Source organism: Falco punctatus (assembly GCF_963210335.1).
Source record: "Falco punctatus genome assembly, chromosome: 5".
Taxonomy (NCBI): Eukaryota; Metazoa; Chordata; class Aves; order Falconiformes; family Falconidae; genus Falco; species Falco punctatus.
This window is the reverse complement of record NC_137584.1, coordinates 80026944-80044804: the sequence shown is the minus strand read 5'-3', so window position 1 is coordinate 80044804 and position 17861 is coordinate 80026944. Positions and strand designations below refer to the sequence as shown.

Genomic DNA, 17861 nt, shown 5'->3' with positions numbered 1-17861 from the left:
TTATTTAGACAAGCTGTTCCTACATTTGTTGCAGGCAGATTCTCATTTGTTGCTTTTGCCTGCACAGCTACAGCAAGACTTGGTGGAATTTGATATCTAAAGCAACGAGGAGCTTTTAAGAGTTTCAGACAATGCTTAATAAATCCTCTTTGCTATCTTTCTGATTGTGTCTCTTTGGAAGACTTTTTTTTTACTTTTTTTTTTTTAAATCTCAGTTAATGCAATTACACTGATGTTACATTATTTAAAAATGTGCTTAGGAATATGACATTTGTTGTCTGATTGTTTCTAGCTGGCAGCTCATACTGTCTTTTGGCCACTCACATGGTCTGGATGAGTCTTGTGAAGTGCTGGTCAGATCAAATGTTTTTACCATTGTTAGCGCACCGTCTGTGGAAACTTAGCCTGCAGATTTTGGCACGCTACTCTGTGTTTGTTGGTGAGGTAAGAGCAGCATGCTTATGGTTTTGTTGATTGGGTATGTCCACCAATAAGAGACCTTTTGAAACAAAGTATGTGATGTCTTTTAAAGTGCTTTTTTTCTGAACTTAACATTACTTAACAAGAACACTTTGAAGGGTTCGAGTTTGTTTTCTAAAGAGTATCACTGCAAAATATGTTACTAACGACAAATACCAGTGCTGTTGTGGTATTGCTGGCTGCTGGTTGCCAAGGCTGTCTTTCCATGTATGTTTAAGGCTGCCTCTGCCACTGAAAGAAATCACCACAATCTTGGTTTTGCTCTGTTTGTGTGTTTAATTAGTTGATAAAAGGAAGGAGGTTGTGAAACTGAGCCAGGTGAAAACTAACCCTGCAAATAAAAAGGGGTACCTTAATCCAAATCAACTGCTCAGTGTTGAAACTGTAAAACTGGAAGTTTCCTGGGCAGCTAACTCAACATCAATGATTCCCTGCTTCTGAGCAGAGTTGTGCTTTGCTCTTCTGCTCCCTGCTCGCAGGCATACAAGTTTGCCTCTGTTTCTTGTGTCAGAGAAAGACAGCATGATAGAATAAGTGGGTTTTAAAGGGACTTGTGCAGGTCATCTTGGTCCAATTCCTGCTCAAAACAGGGCCAGCTCAGGTAAGGTTGTGCAGAGCCTTTTCAAGTTGAATTTTGAGTATATCCAAAGATGACAATTGCATGCCTTTCTGGGAACCCTGGTCTGATGACTGACCACTTCTTCCTCATATTTGGTCAGAATTTCCCTTGCTACAGTCCATGTCCATTGCCTCTTACTCTGTCACTGTACCTCAAGGAAAAGTCTGATTCCATCTTCTATACATGCCCCTTAAAGTAGTTGAAGACAGCTGTAAGATATCCCTTTATCCTTTTCTTAAGAATCAGTGACTCAGTTCTCTCAGGTTTATTGGCTCATGAAAATACTGATAAGTACCAACATTAAAACTCTGAGCTAATCAGAGTAGTTGAGTGAAGTGTGTGCCTGACAGCAGAGGGCTTGAAGAGATGTAGGAGAAAGGGGCTGTTTGACAGCAGTGAGTGGTTATGAATTTTATATTCCAGCATACAAAAATAAACCATGCTTCTGTGAAGCAGAAAATGATCACATTGTTGGTCTTGCACATTCCTCCAGTGCAGTAGTTCATTCGAGCACCACACAGGTGAATACTGCTGTGGGACTGGAGTGCCCTCTCCTGTAGTGACAGATTTCTCCAAATCATCCAACTCCTTAGTGTACCAAAAACTGTTTTAAAAATATCTTTTTTATAATGTAATTTAGGAATACTAATATCCCTTGGAAGTGTGGCATTCTGATGCTGAGAACCTACAAATCCTTTATATACTATTTCTGTTTGTCCAGCTTGAACTGCCTTCGCTATTGCTAGGGTTCACGTCTCAATTTGGTGTTTCAGGTTTCTGTAAGGCCAATTTCCAGTGAGAATACAAAGGAAAGCAAAAAATCTGTGCCAGCTGGTAGAAAGGAGTCTTCTGTAAGCCTCAGTCCTAGCAAGGACCAAGGAAATGGGTCTTCTCCAGAAAGTCAGCCATTGCCTTCTATATCTAGTACTCAGTTGGTGTATGTTGCTGCAGATCTGGACAAACTCCAGGATCAGGTTTGTGCTTTTGACTATACTTACAAAAGAATCTTTGTTGATCTGTGTGCGTATATACCACTGTAGTCTGGTATCTTGTTAAGGACATTAAATTGTTTAAAATAATGTACCATCAAGCTATTTTTTTATCTTAAAAGCTAAATCTGGAGTAGTCTGATATAGAAAATACCACCTGAAATGAGTGGTCTACATTGTGCTTATTTGGAATGGCAGATTACAAAGAAACCACTTCAGGTATTTAAATTTTATCAGTAACTGCTGGACTTAACCCCTAAAATAATGTTTCTGCTCATTTTTGGTGCAAAGTGTCATTGTGCCAGAGTCTTACCTTTGCTAGTAAAATATCTGTTGCAGCTTGGAGTGTGGTACAATATTCAGCTTTAATATTATGTTTTTTTTAAAATGTTTACTGGTTTTAGTCTCTGAGGTTGCGAAAGGTTTTATCATCCTGATTATACTTTTCTAGTGATCGAAAATCTTGGAAAGAGATGTATTAATTTTCTCTCAGTAGGGACAGCTTCTGTCATATCTTTTGTCAATAAAACTGAAATTTCTGTTATTTGTGAAGTTGTAAGTTGCGTCTGGGTTGATATTTTGTTAATTCTAAATTGTTTCCTCTGAGGACAATAGTAAGGTAGGGGTTTTAGTGCGTAGGCCTTATTAATTTCCGTGAATATTGTATTCTTCTAGTACTGGTTTCCCAAAAATGCAGTAAAAATATAGAAAAGATTGAAGGTGTCTTCTGAAAGACTGGAAACTTACAGAATGTAAGAAAAGTAATTAAAATGTTTATAACATGACTGTATCTGTTTTGGTTTGTTGTTTTTTTTGTTCAGATTCCTGATATCTTAGAAATGATGAAACCAAAACTTGAAATGATCGGCTTCAAGAATGTATCTTGTATTGCAGGTAAAGCTAAGAGGCTAAATTCTGTCTTTCCCTTTTCTCCCAAATCCCCTCTGCCAACCATACAGAACCAGCTTTTACACACAGTTTCATCATTTACAATGAAAAATTTGAAAATACCAATATTTTTATTAATGAAGTTGTGCTTTAGGGTTTAAATTGTTAAATAGAAACTATTTTGAACTGACATGTTGAGTCTGGAAAATGATGAAAATTGAGTGAATCTAAAGTGCTTTGGGTTTTTGGTGCTTTTTTGTTGGGTTGTTTTTGTAGGGCGCTTTTAGACTAGAAGATTCATATGGTATCTTTAAACATCTACTTGGAAATGGAGAATAAGTAAGGAGAGGGGTTTCATTATCCAGTTGGAACAAAAATACTTTTCTAAAAAGATTTTTCTCTCCCTAGCCTGATCAATCATGTAAGGACGAGAGTTATCAGAGTTTCATAATTAAATACCTTAACTTCAGAGGACAGAAGCAATTAACTATTTGGGCTTTTTTTTTTTTTTTTCTGGTTTCTTGTTTCTTTCTTTGGTTGTTTTTTTAGGTTTTTTTATATGATCATTCTTTATGTGAAACACAGAATCTGACTTTAATTTCGTGATTAAAGCCAGGCATGTAGCTGGGTGAGTGAGCTAGTCCCTGTCTTCAGCAGAACCAGAAGTTCTGCACTGTGAATTCCACTTAAATCTCTAAATCAGGATTATTGGTAGATGTCCAAGTCCATAAGAGAGGTGGGAGCTTGTGCATATCCCCCACTCAGTAGATGGTCTGTTGTCAGTTACAGCTTTGAGTTGAGCATGTTCCAGTCACTCCGTATGGAATTTAGGTACTGTGAGAAGGAATTTCACAACCACAGTTTCCTTAGTAGGTCAGAGCCTTTTGATTCAAGCCACTTGCTACACTGGTAATGCTGAAAAAACTGTGAACCTCGAGAATGTTACTTTACCCCTTTTTTTTTTTTTTTTTTTTTTCTTTCCTGTCCTCAGTTTTGTTTTTCTGGGTGAGGAACAGTTGTTGTTATTGGTTTATAAATGGCTACTGTGTATTTATTTAGTAAGCATCCTGTATTTGACACCAGGAGCCATCAGGGGTAGTGAGTGAGATTGGGATGATGGGAGGGTCACATAATTTATGTTGTGATTGGGCAGGGTAGCTCACTTTAAACTTTAGCATTTTTACTTCAATAGGAGCCTTGGAAGACTCGAAGACTTCTTTATCGGCCTGCGTGCCTACCTTGAATAACAGGATTATCCAGGATCTCAGTGAGTCCTCCTTCACTTACCTGAAGAGTGCACTGGAAGTTCCAAGATTGTATAGGAGAACCAATAAGGTCAGTGCTGGTTGCAGATGAAGAAATAAATCTCAGAAAGGCCAGAATGTTAACTGGGCAGTACATGTATGAGTTTTTCAGGCCTGTCCATATCTGCTTGACAGCCAAGAGCCCTATTAAATATCTTGAGATAACTTAGTGATTTACTGTTAACCTCATTGCAAAGGGAAAAATAAAATGGTGTTTTCACAATTTTTAAGTAGGGTAACAATGATGAGAGCACAGGTTTGAGATAGAAGGAAGGGGAAGGAGTAGAACCGTTGATATGCAAAAGAAAAAGGGTTAATGAGAATAAATGCACTTTCCTCATGTCATAGCATACACCATAAGATGCAGTGCTGCTGAATTGCAGACTTCTTTTGGGAGTATGACACTTCTGCCTGCTCTGATAAGAAACTTCTTCCCAGTGAGCTAGTTGCTTGGATTTCATTAAAGAAGTATCTTGCACAGAAGGAACGAGATGAGAATGGTTAAAAAAAAAAAAGAGGGTTGGGGAAAAAGAGCAATCTGTTGAGAAACTAATAAAAAGTAATGATAAATTACAGTACCAAACCCAATTGTCTGATCTTGGCTTGTTCTGCTACTGCAACTTGCCTTTGCCAGTCTGTCTGCACTGTCGTGGTGGTGGTTAGCTTGGTGTCATTCAGATAGCAGAGAAAAAGTTGAGTAACAGGAACCACAGACTTCTGCGTTCTTACCTAATGTGAACACAGAAGGCAGGCTGCAATCGGCAAGGCCACAGTTCTTTCCCATTTACCCCTCTCCCCTTGCTCTCAGTTCCTGCTTGTTTGTGGGATGTTTTTGGTTGGGGCTGGGGGAAAGGGGTTGCCTTGGCTTACTAAAATCAAAAGCACTTTCCTGGCTATTTTGAAGAAACTGTGCTGCCACCGGCAGTGCTGTACTTTTTCAGTGGGTAAATGGGAAAAATTAGAGCTGTTAAATCTACTTATTTCAAGGATATTACATTTTCTTTGGGTGCTAAACATTTAGGGTAGGCTGGAAGATAATTGGTTCCTAAGGGAGTAGTTTATTACTTCATTTATTCCTAGGTTTTCTCACTATTCTAGTTTTAAGGACATACTTAATCAGAAATTGTATTTAAAAACAAGAGACAACCTCAAGGCTAATAAATTAATCTATGTAGTGACTAGATTGTTCTGTATTTAAGAGAATATCTTTACCTGAAGTTAAGGAAAGAGTAGAACAAAGTATGTTAAGTCCAAGGAAGGTGGAAATTGCAGCAACCCTACAGTGCTTAGCTCAGTTATCTGAAAGCAAACTCTACGTAGTGATTTAGTGGACTGCCATCATCTCTATTATCTATGGAATTTTTAAGAGACGGTGAGCTGACTGTGCCTAAACAAAGACATAGGACCTGGCCACCTTCAAGTCAGTCGAGTCGCTAGCTTGAGCTCTGTACTGCATGAGTGAGACTGCATTGCTCTCTTGGCCGTCAGCCTAACTGACTTTATGTGGTGTGGAGCCTGAACTGATAAACAGCTGAGAGATGACTTGGGTAGAGAAGGTACATTATTATAGTCACATTCTGGCAGCTTTATTTTTACTGTGTTCTAATACTTTGCTTTTTCAGCAGAATTCTGAATTCGGTATGAGAATAGTCTTTGTAGGAATCAGGTTTGCTAAGACTCTTGCTTGCCAGGTTCTGAGATTTGGAACTCTTAAGAGGTTGATGAGGTATTTCAAGTGTCAGAGATTTTTTTTTTTTTTTTTTACCCTGGATGTGTTCTGTGCTCTGCAATGCATGATGTTTCACCCAAGCTGTGTGTGGATCATCCCTGGAGAGATGAAGCATTCTGCAACCAAAACTGGTTGAGAAGAAGATGGTAAGGGGATAGTAGTTACCCCCAAAACATTCTTCTAGAAAATAACTGAGGGAGCAGGATGGTATAAGAACAGAAGGAGCCATGTCTTCAGTTTAGTGAAGTATAGTATGAAAAATAGGTATTTTAACAAAGATATAATAATCTGTTGTGGACACAGAGTCTGCTTAGCTTTCTCTGAAATCAGCATAAGCAGAAAGTGCATTCAGGATCATGCTCTCATAATAGGAGTGGCTGGCTGGCACGTGCATCTCTCAAAAAGCTTTGGTCATTTTGAACCTTGTTCAATATTATGTCACATTGTATGACACTACTGAATGATTTTGTGATGGTGTTTTTTCCTGTGTAAGATGACCTCTTCATTGGTCTGTCATGAATGGAGTGTGTATCTGTTTGCTTGGGTGCAGGCTTAGCATTTTATGTATTCGGTGTAGTATTCGTTGTTGACGCTTTCAGTAAGTATATTACTGGTTCTTTTTCCCCACCTTGTTTCCCTGTCATCTACCAGGAGGTGCCAACTAAAGCTTCACCTTATGTTGACAGTGCTCTTAAGCCCTTCTACAGACTGCAGAATGAATACAAAGATGCATTGAAGCAGCCCATGATTCATCAATGGTTGGAAGGTGCCCTCTCTGAAAGCACGCAAAAGTAAGAGACCCATACAGAACATTCTTTGCATTAATTAAAACCTCCAGTGTCCATTGAATGGGCACAGGAAAAACCACTACGAATTAACACAAAAAGAAAACAAGAATATACCCCTCTTTTGGCAGGGTCTATTTCTTCAGATTTACTCAGGTGTTGTGTATTCAGCAGATGAAAAGCAGGGCAGGGAATCCAGAGACATGATTTCTGCTCAGATCTGTGCAAACCATGACATTATGGATAGGGCATTTGAAAAATTGTTTACCTCTAATAATGCAACAGCGAACTAAAAATTTGCATTTTGTTTCAGAATTGACTTAAGACCTTAACGTCATGTTATTTTCAGTGAACAATGGTTGGATTTTCAAGAAACTTGAGTTCTGCTTCCCTTTGACTATTTTAATGTATGTAATGATTATCCAACTTTTAGTGCTTTAAAAAAAAGCTTTGTTTTTTTTTTTTAACTGCTGAAGAACTAATTGTTCACAGTTTAATAAGGCAGTTGTAAAGCAATAATTCTTTAGTAGATTTTGTTTCCTAGTTAGCATCTTGAAGAACTTACTGAGCATGAATGTCCATCTGCATTAAGTTCCTTAATGGATTTTGCTTCTGTCTGTTTGTCTAGCTGTATTTTAAATTCATACTGCCATGGGATGTTGCATTCTGTGAGTTCAACCAGTTAAACTCTGCAACATGACAGAGCAATACTTGGTTTTGTTAGAAGTCCTGCCAGATAATTTCACTGGATATCCCTAACTTCTTGCATTGTGGACAATTTATTCCTTGTGCCAGCTATAATTTTTTTTTTATCTCTGTAATCTTGCTTCAGTCTAAAGAGTCCTCTTAGCCTGTTCTGGTGTTTCTTTCCTCTTCCCATCTTTATAGTAGCTTGTTGTTTTTCCTTGTCTGTTCTGGTGATAGATGGTATGATCGGAACAGTCCATGCAGGTTAAAGTGTGATGCTGTGATTTCCATCTGTCCTTACATGGTTTTCCTATTAATTCTTAGCATATTGTTTTGTCTGTTGACTGCTGCTTGAGCAGTGGATTGACGTTTTCTGAGAATTAGCCACATAATACTGAGGCTTTAAACTGTAGTCAGAATGTGAAATCTCTCCTGCCCTTTCCCTCTGTATCCTTCCCTGCTGCTCCGCTTCTGGCACCTCTCAGGTATTTGTTAATGCCCAATGCATGCATCTGCAGCACTTTGCACTCACTTACTTGGTTATACAGAATAAACTTGGAATTATAGGACCGTTTTGATGCTGAAATATTCATCAACTGTCCTCAAAATTATTCTTAAGTATTTTGGACAGGGGTAGGCATAGATTGGTCTGGATTCCACTGCTTGCTTCCATTTTTCACAAAAACTTCTTCAAGGTTGGCGTATCTTATTTTAACCACTTACTAGTCCATAAAAACAAGCTTACTTTTAACCCACAGCAGTTAGATTTGTTTAATTAACATTGCTGAAGGTCTCCAAAGATTTCTGGACTGTCAAGTTGCATGCTTGTAGAGCTAAAACATATTAGAATGATTTCTTGCCTGTCTGCCTACCTCTCTGTGTCTAGTAAGCCTTGCTTTTAAAGCTTCAGTAAAACTGGTGACACCACGCAATGTAAGTAGCTGTTTTGTAGTTCCTTGGATCCAGCCAGAGCTTCCCCCTCCTCTGCCCCCTCCCTCCGCCCCCCCAAAAAAAAAGTTTCTCACTTTCTGTGTCACCATTACCAAAACCCACTTAAGCAGTAGTGGTTACACACAGGTAAGATTGGCGAGTTCATTTTTTATTTCCTTAGACTGTTGTATTGAATTCTGTTGTTACGATTTTTATCAGTTTGTTTTAAAATGTCTTATCTTTAATGAACAAGAGGAGACAAAGAAACTGACTTTCTTAAATGGAGGAATATTGTAGTTTTTTTCATTGAGAGTGCAGATGTGAGTAATTAGTTTAATTTCCTGCTGTGACAGTATCTTCTTGCATCTATATGAGAAAAACAGAAAAGAGCATAAACTAGTTAAAAATCATGAAGGACTGAACTTGCTTCAATGGCAGAAGAACTTTGAAGTACAGCAAAAGTAGTGAGTGGGACTAGGAAATACCAAAATCTGAAAAGAGAGCACAGTTGACTTTTATGAAGATACTTTTTACTTCTCGTAGAATGATTATCGTTAAACAGTTTCCATGGCACTGGCAAGCACTTTTTCTTTAGCCATTCCTATCTAATTATCCCTTAAAAAAGCTTGCCTGCTTTCTGTTGCCTCCCTGTTTAAAATTAAGCATTGGAAAGATTCTTTCAAGTTCCTTACAGTAGTAGTTTCATCACTGTCACAGAGAGGCTTTTTAAAATTTACAGATTTTAGCAAATTATAGAACATAGCTCAATCTGATCACTTACGGATCCTCTCATTTCCCATTGTTGCTCTGTTTTCTTCTCTTAGCTGTTCTTAACAACTTGCTGTCCTGGGCATCTGTGAATGCCTGTGGTATTATGCTCTTCCCATTTAGGCGTGGGATTTCAGTCCGTAATGCTTTTTGAACTTCTGTTGATGAGTTGATTTGTTTACCTGGTTTGATTCTATGCTTGCTTTAATGTGGATCCCAGTATGTGGGAGGTGGTCTTTTATCCTGTTTATACCATTTCTAACTTGGCACTACTGTTTTTCTGACTTTTCCTGCTAGCTTCTCGAGGGCCCTGTTTAGATCAGGTTCTTCATTTTAGAAATAGACATTTCACACTGGTGTGCACTTCTATAACTTGTCTAAAACTATGTATTTTTTTTGTTTTGTCAGGCTGTTCTTGTCCTGTTTGCAAAAGGAATTCTACTTAATGCTCTGTTGATTGTAAATAGAGGCTGATTCAGACCATTCAAAATTGAGCAGTTGCATTCTTTGGTCTCTATTGAGTTCAAATACCTGGAGCAGGTCAGAAATGTTGTGATGAGAAGGAGGCTTCAACACTGAATAGATTGACCTCTAGACCTAATGATGGGAAATACTGATTAATTGGTAACGATGGAAACGTAATTAGCTTCCTCACAAGGGAAACCACTTCTCCCAGCACTGTTCAGCATTTTTCTCAGGGGCAGTGATGTACTGATGTGTATGAAGTAGGCTTTTGGTAAAAGTGTAGTATTTTTTCTTTCTCATTAATCTCTCAATTTAGGTATTATGAAACTGTATCTGATGTACTAAGTTCTGTTAAGAAAATGGAGGAGAGCCTAAAAAGGTTGAAGCAAGCCAGAAGAACTGCAACTTCAAACCCTGTCGGTACAAATGGGGGCATGAGTGATGATGATAAAATCCGACTGCAGCTAGCCCTAGATGTTGAATATTTTGGAGAACAAGTAAGTTATCAGAAACAAATTTGCTTGCTTTTATTACTGGATTTGGAAGGGAGTGAGACAGAGGAGGAAAGGGAAGCTTAACTTTATTTTTTGGTCTTGAAAGCTTTGTTGATGTGGTTTTGGTATGGGGAGGGGGTTGCTTTGTGTTTTCACATCTGTATAAGGAAGGTGGCTCGAGACCCTGGTGATTGTAGATACTACTTGAGCAACGATGCGTGCTTTGTGTCCTTTCTTACACAAATGCAAACCTTGTGTTTCTTACTATTTAAAATTCAAGTACGGCTAGTGTTTAGAAGCACAAAGAAGAAACACCGTGTGGACAGATCAGAGGGCAGGGACCTTCCTTGTGTCCCATGGCCCTGTTTTTGTTTGCCGCCTCTCTGGGTATTTCAGCCTTGATTTACTGTATAGTCAAGTGTCTGTTCCCTAGAGCTTTGAAGATGCTAGCTTTATTTGTTGTGCTGCATAACTGTAAGTTCCTTTTGGTGCCAAATATGAAACTTTAAATAACAAAATGAATAAAATAAACTATTCCAGGAGAAGAGATATGTGCAGTAGCTACATCAAATTGTGTAAGCGTACTGTTTTGTACTTACTTCTTTCTGAAAATTATATATGTATATGAAAAAAAATCTTCCAACGGCAAGTCCGTATCATTAGTTGCCAAGAAGTTGTCGTCAGTCGTGTTTATGAGCAGATGCTGGTGATGCATTGGAACAGGTAGATAAAGTCTGCCTGTGTGTAAGCAGATGTTTTTCTTGTATCTGAGGCTTCCTACAAAGGAAGATTTGGGTGGAAGTATGGAAATCTTACTAACAAGAACTGTTATTTGGCAGTTTGTGGCTGGGGTTGGGCTTTTGTTCTTTTTATTTCTTAACATCACTGCAATGTGGATTTAAGCTGAACTGGTATAGATTATTCATCATTATGTAGGCGCTGTTTTGGTACATGTGAACATTACAAAGAGTTCCAACAGCAAACACCTTTTCAGAATCATTTTGTTAGGGTTTGATTTAGGTCTAGATTTTTCTTTTTCAGTGCAGTCTTAGTTTTCTCATGGCTGCGTTTTTTTCTGATTGTCAGAGCAATCTATTTCCTTGGTAAGAAATGACTCGTAGCAACCTCCCTATTTGTAGAGTTGTTTTCATTCCCCAGGAAGTTCAAGGTTAGAACCATAGGGTCTTGCAGCCTCTTGAAATGCTTTCATCATCACACCGCTAGCTGTTGTTGGATGTGTTCATGTTTGTCTTCAAAGTTTTGCCGAGAAACCTCATTTGGGGTTTGAAAAAAATTCAGTTGAAATCAATGCCTTAAAAACAAACTTACAGCCAAGTTTCTCTTTGTGACTGTTTCACTGGAAAACTTCCAACTGGCTGTAGTTACTAGTTGCCTGGAAATGAATCTATATTTCCTACTACATTAACTGGAAAGACTAAACTGAGCAAAGTGGGATGCAATATGTTATTTTTTTTTATATAATGTTCACTATATGCAGATGTGGGGTTTTTGCCGCATGTCAATTCAGGACAAAACATATGGTTTGCTAGATGTTTTAAGTAGAATAATGAATAATGAGTGAGGTTTTGATGTTTTAAAGAAAGTAATTGTTTCTTTTGTGTCTTTTTAGATACGAAAGATGGGACTGGAAACAAGCAGCATAAAAAGCTTTTCAGCCCTTACAGAGCTGGTTCTAACTGCCAAGGATCAGGCTACAATGGAACAATCCTAGATATTTTTTTGAAAGCATGTGACTGAAGATAAACAATGGCCCTAAAAGAAAGAAAGATAATTTAATTCTTCTTTATTTTACCAAATAAGTAGCAATGAAGTGCTTCCTAATGTATCTTGAGCAACAAATCAGTGCATCTGTCAGGATAAGCTTGTGTTACCAAAAAGACTTGAGAATTTACCATAGTTTTCCATTGTACGGAAAGCAATCAGAAGTTCTAAACTTTCTACTGTAGAATATAAGTAGAAGAAAATGGGTTTTTTATTTTTGTTGTACATCTTAAAATGTAGAAAAATGAACTTATATGATGAAAATAATATGTAATAAATTGTCTTTCTAACTTTGATGTCCCATACGTTTTTGAATTGAGTGTGTTCATTGATAGCTGTCAAAAGCTTTCAAAGGGACTTTATTCCAGCTCTTCTGGAATAAAGAAACTGCTCACAGAAATAGGAATCTGCTGTTTCTTGCTACTGCCTTGCATTTACCTGCTTTCCCTTGACATGGGGTATGGTTAGCTCTTGTTTGGGTTTTGAATGTTTTCCTCTTGCTGATCTCACCAACCAGGTCCATGAAAAAAACAGAAGTGCTGCATTGAAAAAGCTCTTAATTTAAAAAATAATTTCTAGTATCAGTATCTAACTTACTGTTACATTCAGGCTGCCTGTTTTCCTTCAAACTAAAACTTAACTCGCTAAGCTAGAATTTATTCAGAGTTGGCATATTTCTAATTTGTATCACATTGTTAGAATTCAGGGGAGTATTTTGCCTGAATACATACAGAATTCTTGTAACTTCAAACCCAGTTACTTGAATACAAGGTGTATCTTTATATAGCGGGAGATTTGAAAGTGTTATTAGGCTTCTAAATGGTAGAGGGGTTAACAAAGAGCTCTCTTGAACCTAGAGTGATTTGCCTATTGACACTTCTCTTTTGTATCTAAGGGATGGGTAACAGTCTGGGGACAGTAGGAGGTGGATTTGAAGCTTTCAAATGAGAGAGTGCCCTGTGGGAGTAAAGGAAGGTTTTGTTTGTGGTTTTTAATTTGACTGCGGGGTGGGGTGGGCTTTTTTTAACCTGTGAGAATTTAACACTGGAATTCTAGTTCATGTTTGTTAAATAAAAATACCCATTTCTTCCTAAAGTATTTAGAGAGCTTGGGTCTTAATGATGCAAATCTTCCAAGTACTGAGAAATAACAGCATTTGTAGCACACGGCTGTTATGTAGCATTGAAGCTGTAGTGAGCAAACCTTTCACAGCATTAAGGCTTTTATTCTGCACTGTTGCAGAACTGACCATGTTTTAGTTGAGAAGACATATGTGATCACTGTGCTTTGCAAGCAATTAGGGCGGAAGATTATAATAGCTTTTCTAAAACTAATTTTATGAAGGGGGGCAGTGGGAAAAGTGCTGCTGCTTAACATCAGGCTGGTTTTTCTTGGATTCAATCTGAGTAATGGAGAGCAAGATTTGGCTTTTCTCATTTGCTTAGCATCTCTCCATTCACGGCAACATATCCAATGCAGAGAGCATCCAAGTTACTGCTGAAGAAAGAAACAGCAAAGTGAACCAACTTCCTGCACGTCAGATCTGTTTGTCTCATTCAGTGACGTGGAGATCCTCAGCCAGCCAAGGGCTTAGGTACACACTAAAAATGAACGTAACTTACTCCTTATGAACAAGAAGTTTGTTGTCTGCAGCAGGGGGTTGAAATGAGATGAACTTGAAGGTCCCTTCCAACCCAAACCATTCTATGATTCTGTGATTCTGTTTTTCCAGGCTTCTAACGGATGAACCTAGAAAGCTTGGTCTTATCTCCCTGCACCTCTTAATTTGCTTTTATTAAGTCAGGAATAGAGACATCTTGCTGCCACTAGCTACTGTTGTTTTCGATGACGTTTTCTTATTCTAAAATGTATATGTAAGTTGTGGTCTGAGGCTGAGAGTGTAGAACCGTAAATGTATTGTGCTAATTTTGGAAGGTGTGTGTGTGTGTATAAATTTAAATTACTGTAACAGCTATCACAAAAGTAGCAGATTTTTGAGATCTGCGCATGCTAGTGATTGAAGATAGAACAGCTTTGTTTGTATCCTCCAGGGAAAAGGATGCGATCTGTGTACCAAACCAAAAAGGCATGAAAAGGTTACTTGCCCTTTTGTTGCCCGTGATTTCCCACATCTTCCTGCAATAACACTTCCCACTTGTCACCATCAGCTTGCTGAGTGTACAGGCTGAATTCTGTTCTTTTCCACTGAAGACCAGCTTTAATTTCAAGGCAGGAAATAACATCGTATAGCAAATCAAAATTACTGAATGGTCCTGTGATTGCTGTAAATGCCTGCATCACTGGTTTTATGTCAGTTTCCCATCTTTTGTTCACTTGAATCGCATTTAATTTTCTTTCAGTGGAATATGGCATTATTTAAAAAATTGTGTGATACCCGTGTTGAAAGAAGAGGTGTTAATTGGCTTTGTCTTTGGTAAAAAAAATTCTAGCATTTTCCAATACTGTGGATCAGTCAGGAGAAGAGGATCTACCATGTAAGTGTGTTCTGACAGAGATGTCTTCTGCTACTAATTCCTGTTCCACAGATATTTTTTTTTTTAAGTGCGCTGTACTTCATGACAGTAACGCAGATTTTCTGTCTTTTTCTTCTTCTGTAACTTCTAGAAAACTTGCTATGCCTTTCTAATTCTGGAAAGAATTCGCTGGAAGAGCTTTTGTATAGTAGCATCAAGGAGGGAAAGAATAATGGCATGTTTTCCTCTAAAATGGTAATTGGATTCTCAAGTTTGTGAGTTATACCAGAAGTGGACCGGGCTGTTTTAACCTCATCACCTGCAGATAACTGGCAATGTCTGTGTTTGGCCAGACCACTCAATACTGAATGACATTTACTCTTCTTTTTCCATCAGCAGTTGTATTTTCATGCTTGAACTGGAGCAAGCTGTCTAGATACGTACTTTTTTTTTTTAAATTTACCCACGTAATTGTCAGCTATGCTCAGGGATGAACTATGTTGTCTTGATGAAACGTAAAAAGCCTGTCCTTGCCTTTGTTTTCCATTTCCAAATCTCCCACCTGTTAGAGCATGATTTTAGGTGTTTCTTTCACTAGACTGTTGAGCTGTAAACTGCAGCTTAGAGCTCAGTGTGTGAGTGATGCTTAGGATGTGCATCACTGTGTGCCTGGCAGAGGAATCTGGTGGAACTGAAGGACACCACTGCAGGAGAGTGAAGAGTACAAAATGCCAGAAGAATTTTAGTTGTAAAATTGATGTCAGAAACAAGTCTCAAGAGACTATATGTTGTTGGGGAAGTGGAGAGATTCAGTGTGTGTGTGTGATGTTTGTTTAGTTTTTGGTTGGTTTGGTTTTATTACCATTTAAATATCCAGGTGCGTGGGTACAAGTACAGATTGCTTAACTTTTTGGTACTGTAGTGCTTGCTCCAGCACGTCTCTTCCCAGGCCTTGCTCTGACCAGTGTACTTCTAGTTCCTTGTCTCTGCCCTTTCTTCCTCCCTTTTCTTCTCCAGGGTGTCAGTGGAGAGGTGAGAGGTGCTTTCTTTTCTTTTCTGAAATGTGTTTGGGTTTGTGGATGCTAGATTTTGCTTGTTTGTTTTCCTGCCTGTATACCACTGGACAGTGTATGGAGTCCTCCAACAGCATGCAGCCCCCACCAGCGAATAATAGCATTTTGTCCCAGAACTCGCTGGCAGCGTGGCTGGGGCTTCCTTTCATTGTCCTCCATCATCAACATAGAAATGGAACATTTTGTGGTCAGAAATTTTATTTGTGGCTGATGCTACCTTCTGCCTTTAATGAATAAATGGGTAACTTTAAAATTGGTACAAACACTTGGGAGCTGCCAGGCTTCATGCTTACAGCTATACCATTGGCTGTCTTGCATGAAAATTTGCAATTCACGGACTTAAAAAAAAACATAAATCTGACTTGGAGCAAATTTCAGAAGCCAGAACAAGGGAGGCAGTAATGGATGTAAACCAAACTGAACTGTGGCAAAGCAACTTGGAAGTGGGTTTATTTGCATTTTTCCATCTCTGCATGTTTATAGTTAATTGCTTCTATGTATGAATACAGTATTTAGATGTTAGCTGGAATACATACAGTGTAATCGGATAAATACATGGATGCTATATCATGGCACTTGAAATCCTAGCGTTATCTAGTTGTGTTACTAGTCTTTTCCAACACCCCAGAAGGATCTGTCACGTTATCTACATCACCGATAGCAAGCCACTGGCATTAGTGGGTTTGGATTAGACATTTGGGCCACTCTGGATGACAATGAGCTACCGTGCTTTGTAGGATACATCTGGCATCATATACCAAAGAGGTCTGCAGATATTTTCTAAATGCCATCAGTGTTAAAAGCAAATCTGGAGATTAGAAGTGGAAATCCTTGTTCCATTGAGAGGCTTTCCTTAGTACCAAGATTTCATTTCCAATTCCTCACTTCCTAATTCAAGAGCCATCTAATAATCTCTCGTTCCAGTTCAATGTTTCAAACCTTTATGACTCTGTGAACAGTTGGATTGGACCACTGAAACCTTTTTATTCATGCGTACCAGCACATCCACCATTTATACTAGTACAGATTATTGCCATTAATACTAGTTTTTAAGAACATATGTTTTTGATATGTTAAAGTTTACATATCTGGGCTCTAACCGGTAATGTTCTTTTTCGATGTAAGGCTGTAATAAATGCCTCTCAGGTTAGAAAGTAACCCAAGGAATGGGTTTGTATTGAAATAGTTGGGCTTTTTTTTCCTAAAAAGTCAGAGATAATTCTGTCAAGCTATGAGAATTATCCATCACTGTTCATTAATGCTACCAAACTCTATTTTTAGCTTTTCCATAGAGTTAAGAAATGAATGTATCCATCTGGACTGCGGAAAGAAGAAACTTCCTCTAAATGTGTTTTTGCTTCCAAGGCAGAAAATCTTGTCTCAGTGGGACAAGTGAAGCTTGCCTGTGCTGTTGGCAGCGTTTTAAAGGAAAATGTTGCTGATGAAGACAGAAATCTCTGTGGATAGCTGAAACTTTCACTGTAGCATAAAAGGGAGTCTCTGTTGCAAAACTCTCCAAACTAAAAATTATAAAGTGACCTCTTAAAGAATGAAGAGGCCCTTTGCTACACCTTTCTCTAGTAAATGCTGCTTGGGCTTATAAAACTATTTTTTTTAAATCAGTGCCCTGCTGGCTACTACTTTGTCCCCACTGGATCAAAAAAGGGAGCTGGGGACAGAAAGGAGACAAAGTGGGAATAAGGAAAAGAAGCTGGAGGAACAGTTTGAGTCGCCTTGTATGAAATAGATGAACAAGGATGAAACGTTGCAATGTTTTAAAAGCTTTCAGAAAGCTGTATTTCAGACACTACCTGCTTCATGTCCAGGCTAAACAGAGCACTCAACAAGATAGTAAAATTAGCTGATGAATAAGAAGAAGGTGATGGGAAATGCATGTCATTCCCCTCCCTCCCTATCCCCTGTGCTTGCACTAAGCCCTGTTCAGAGGGTTTGTCACTCTGCCAAGGAAAAGCATTGCCCTTGATTTCTCTTCAAAAACAGCTAAAAGGAAGGGCTTGTTCAGTGTTACATCCAGGACCGCCACATCTTCCTTCTGTGCTGTGGGGTCTTCTGGCTGATCTGTTCCACCACCGGTCAGTTTGAAAAAGGCTTTATTTATTACCTGTAAAGCAAAACATATAAGTAACTCTGATGGTTCCAAAGCGTGATAGCAAAGAGACAAATGAGAGTTTGAGTAAACGATAAAGCACATGAAGTAATCAATAACTTAGATCAGCTGTAAGCAGCACGGGATAGACTCCATGGATGTTTAAAAAGATGGAGTACTTGTTCCATAACAGGGAAAAGCTCTACAGCTGCTTGTACGCTTGGGCTGTAGGAAATCCTGGTACCCTTGCAGCCTCTGACAGAACTTCCTAATCCCTCGGTGATGGA

The 17861-nt window shown here is 38.5% G+C and overlaps 2 protein-coding genes across 5 annotated transcripts in view; one reads left to right on the top strand and one right to left on the bottom strand.

Moving 5' to 3' along the window:
* The window catches only part of COG2 (component of oligomeric golgi complex 2), a 32201-nt gene extending 19976 nt beyond the window's left edge, over positions 1-12225 (top strand). For both annotated transcript variants that reach the window (XM_080389287.1, XM_080389286.1), the window contains 7 exons: positions 293-444; positions 1873-2073; positions 2910-2982; positions 4169-4311; positions 6661-6800; positions 9961-10141; positions 11769-12225. In XM_080389287.1, the coding sequence (XP_080245413.1) occupies positions 293-444; positions 1873-2073; positions 2910-2982; positions 4169-4311; positions 6661-6800; positions 9961-10141; positions 11769-11870 (992 nt within the window). In that variant the 3' untranslated portion in view covers positions 11871-12225. The remainder of the gene's footprint in view (positions 1-292; positions 445-1872; positions 2074-2909; positions 2983-4168; positions 4312-6660; positions 6801-9960; positions 10142-11768) is intronic.
* A 127-nt stretch (positions 12226-12352) lies between these two features.
* Positions 12353-17861, bottom strand: part of AGT (angiotensinogen) — a 22567-nt gene continuing 17058 nt past the window's right edge. For all 3 annotated transcript variants that reach the window (XM_080389296.1, XM_080389297.1, XM_080389298.1), the window contains one exon: positions 12353-17589. In XM_080389296.1, the coding sequence (XP_080245422.1) occupies positions 17398-17589 (192 nt within the window). In that variant the 3' untranslated portion in view covers positions 12353-17397. The remainder of the gene's footprint in view (positions 17590-17861) is intronic.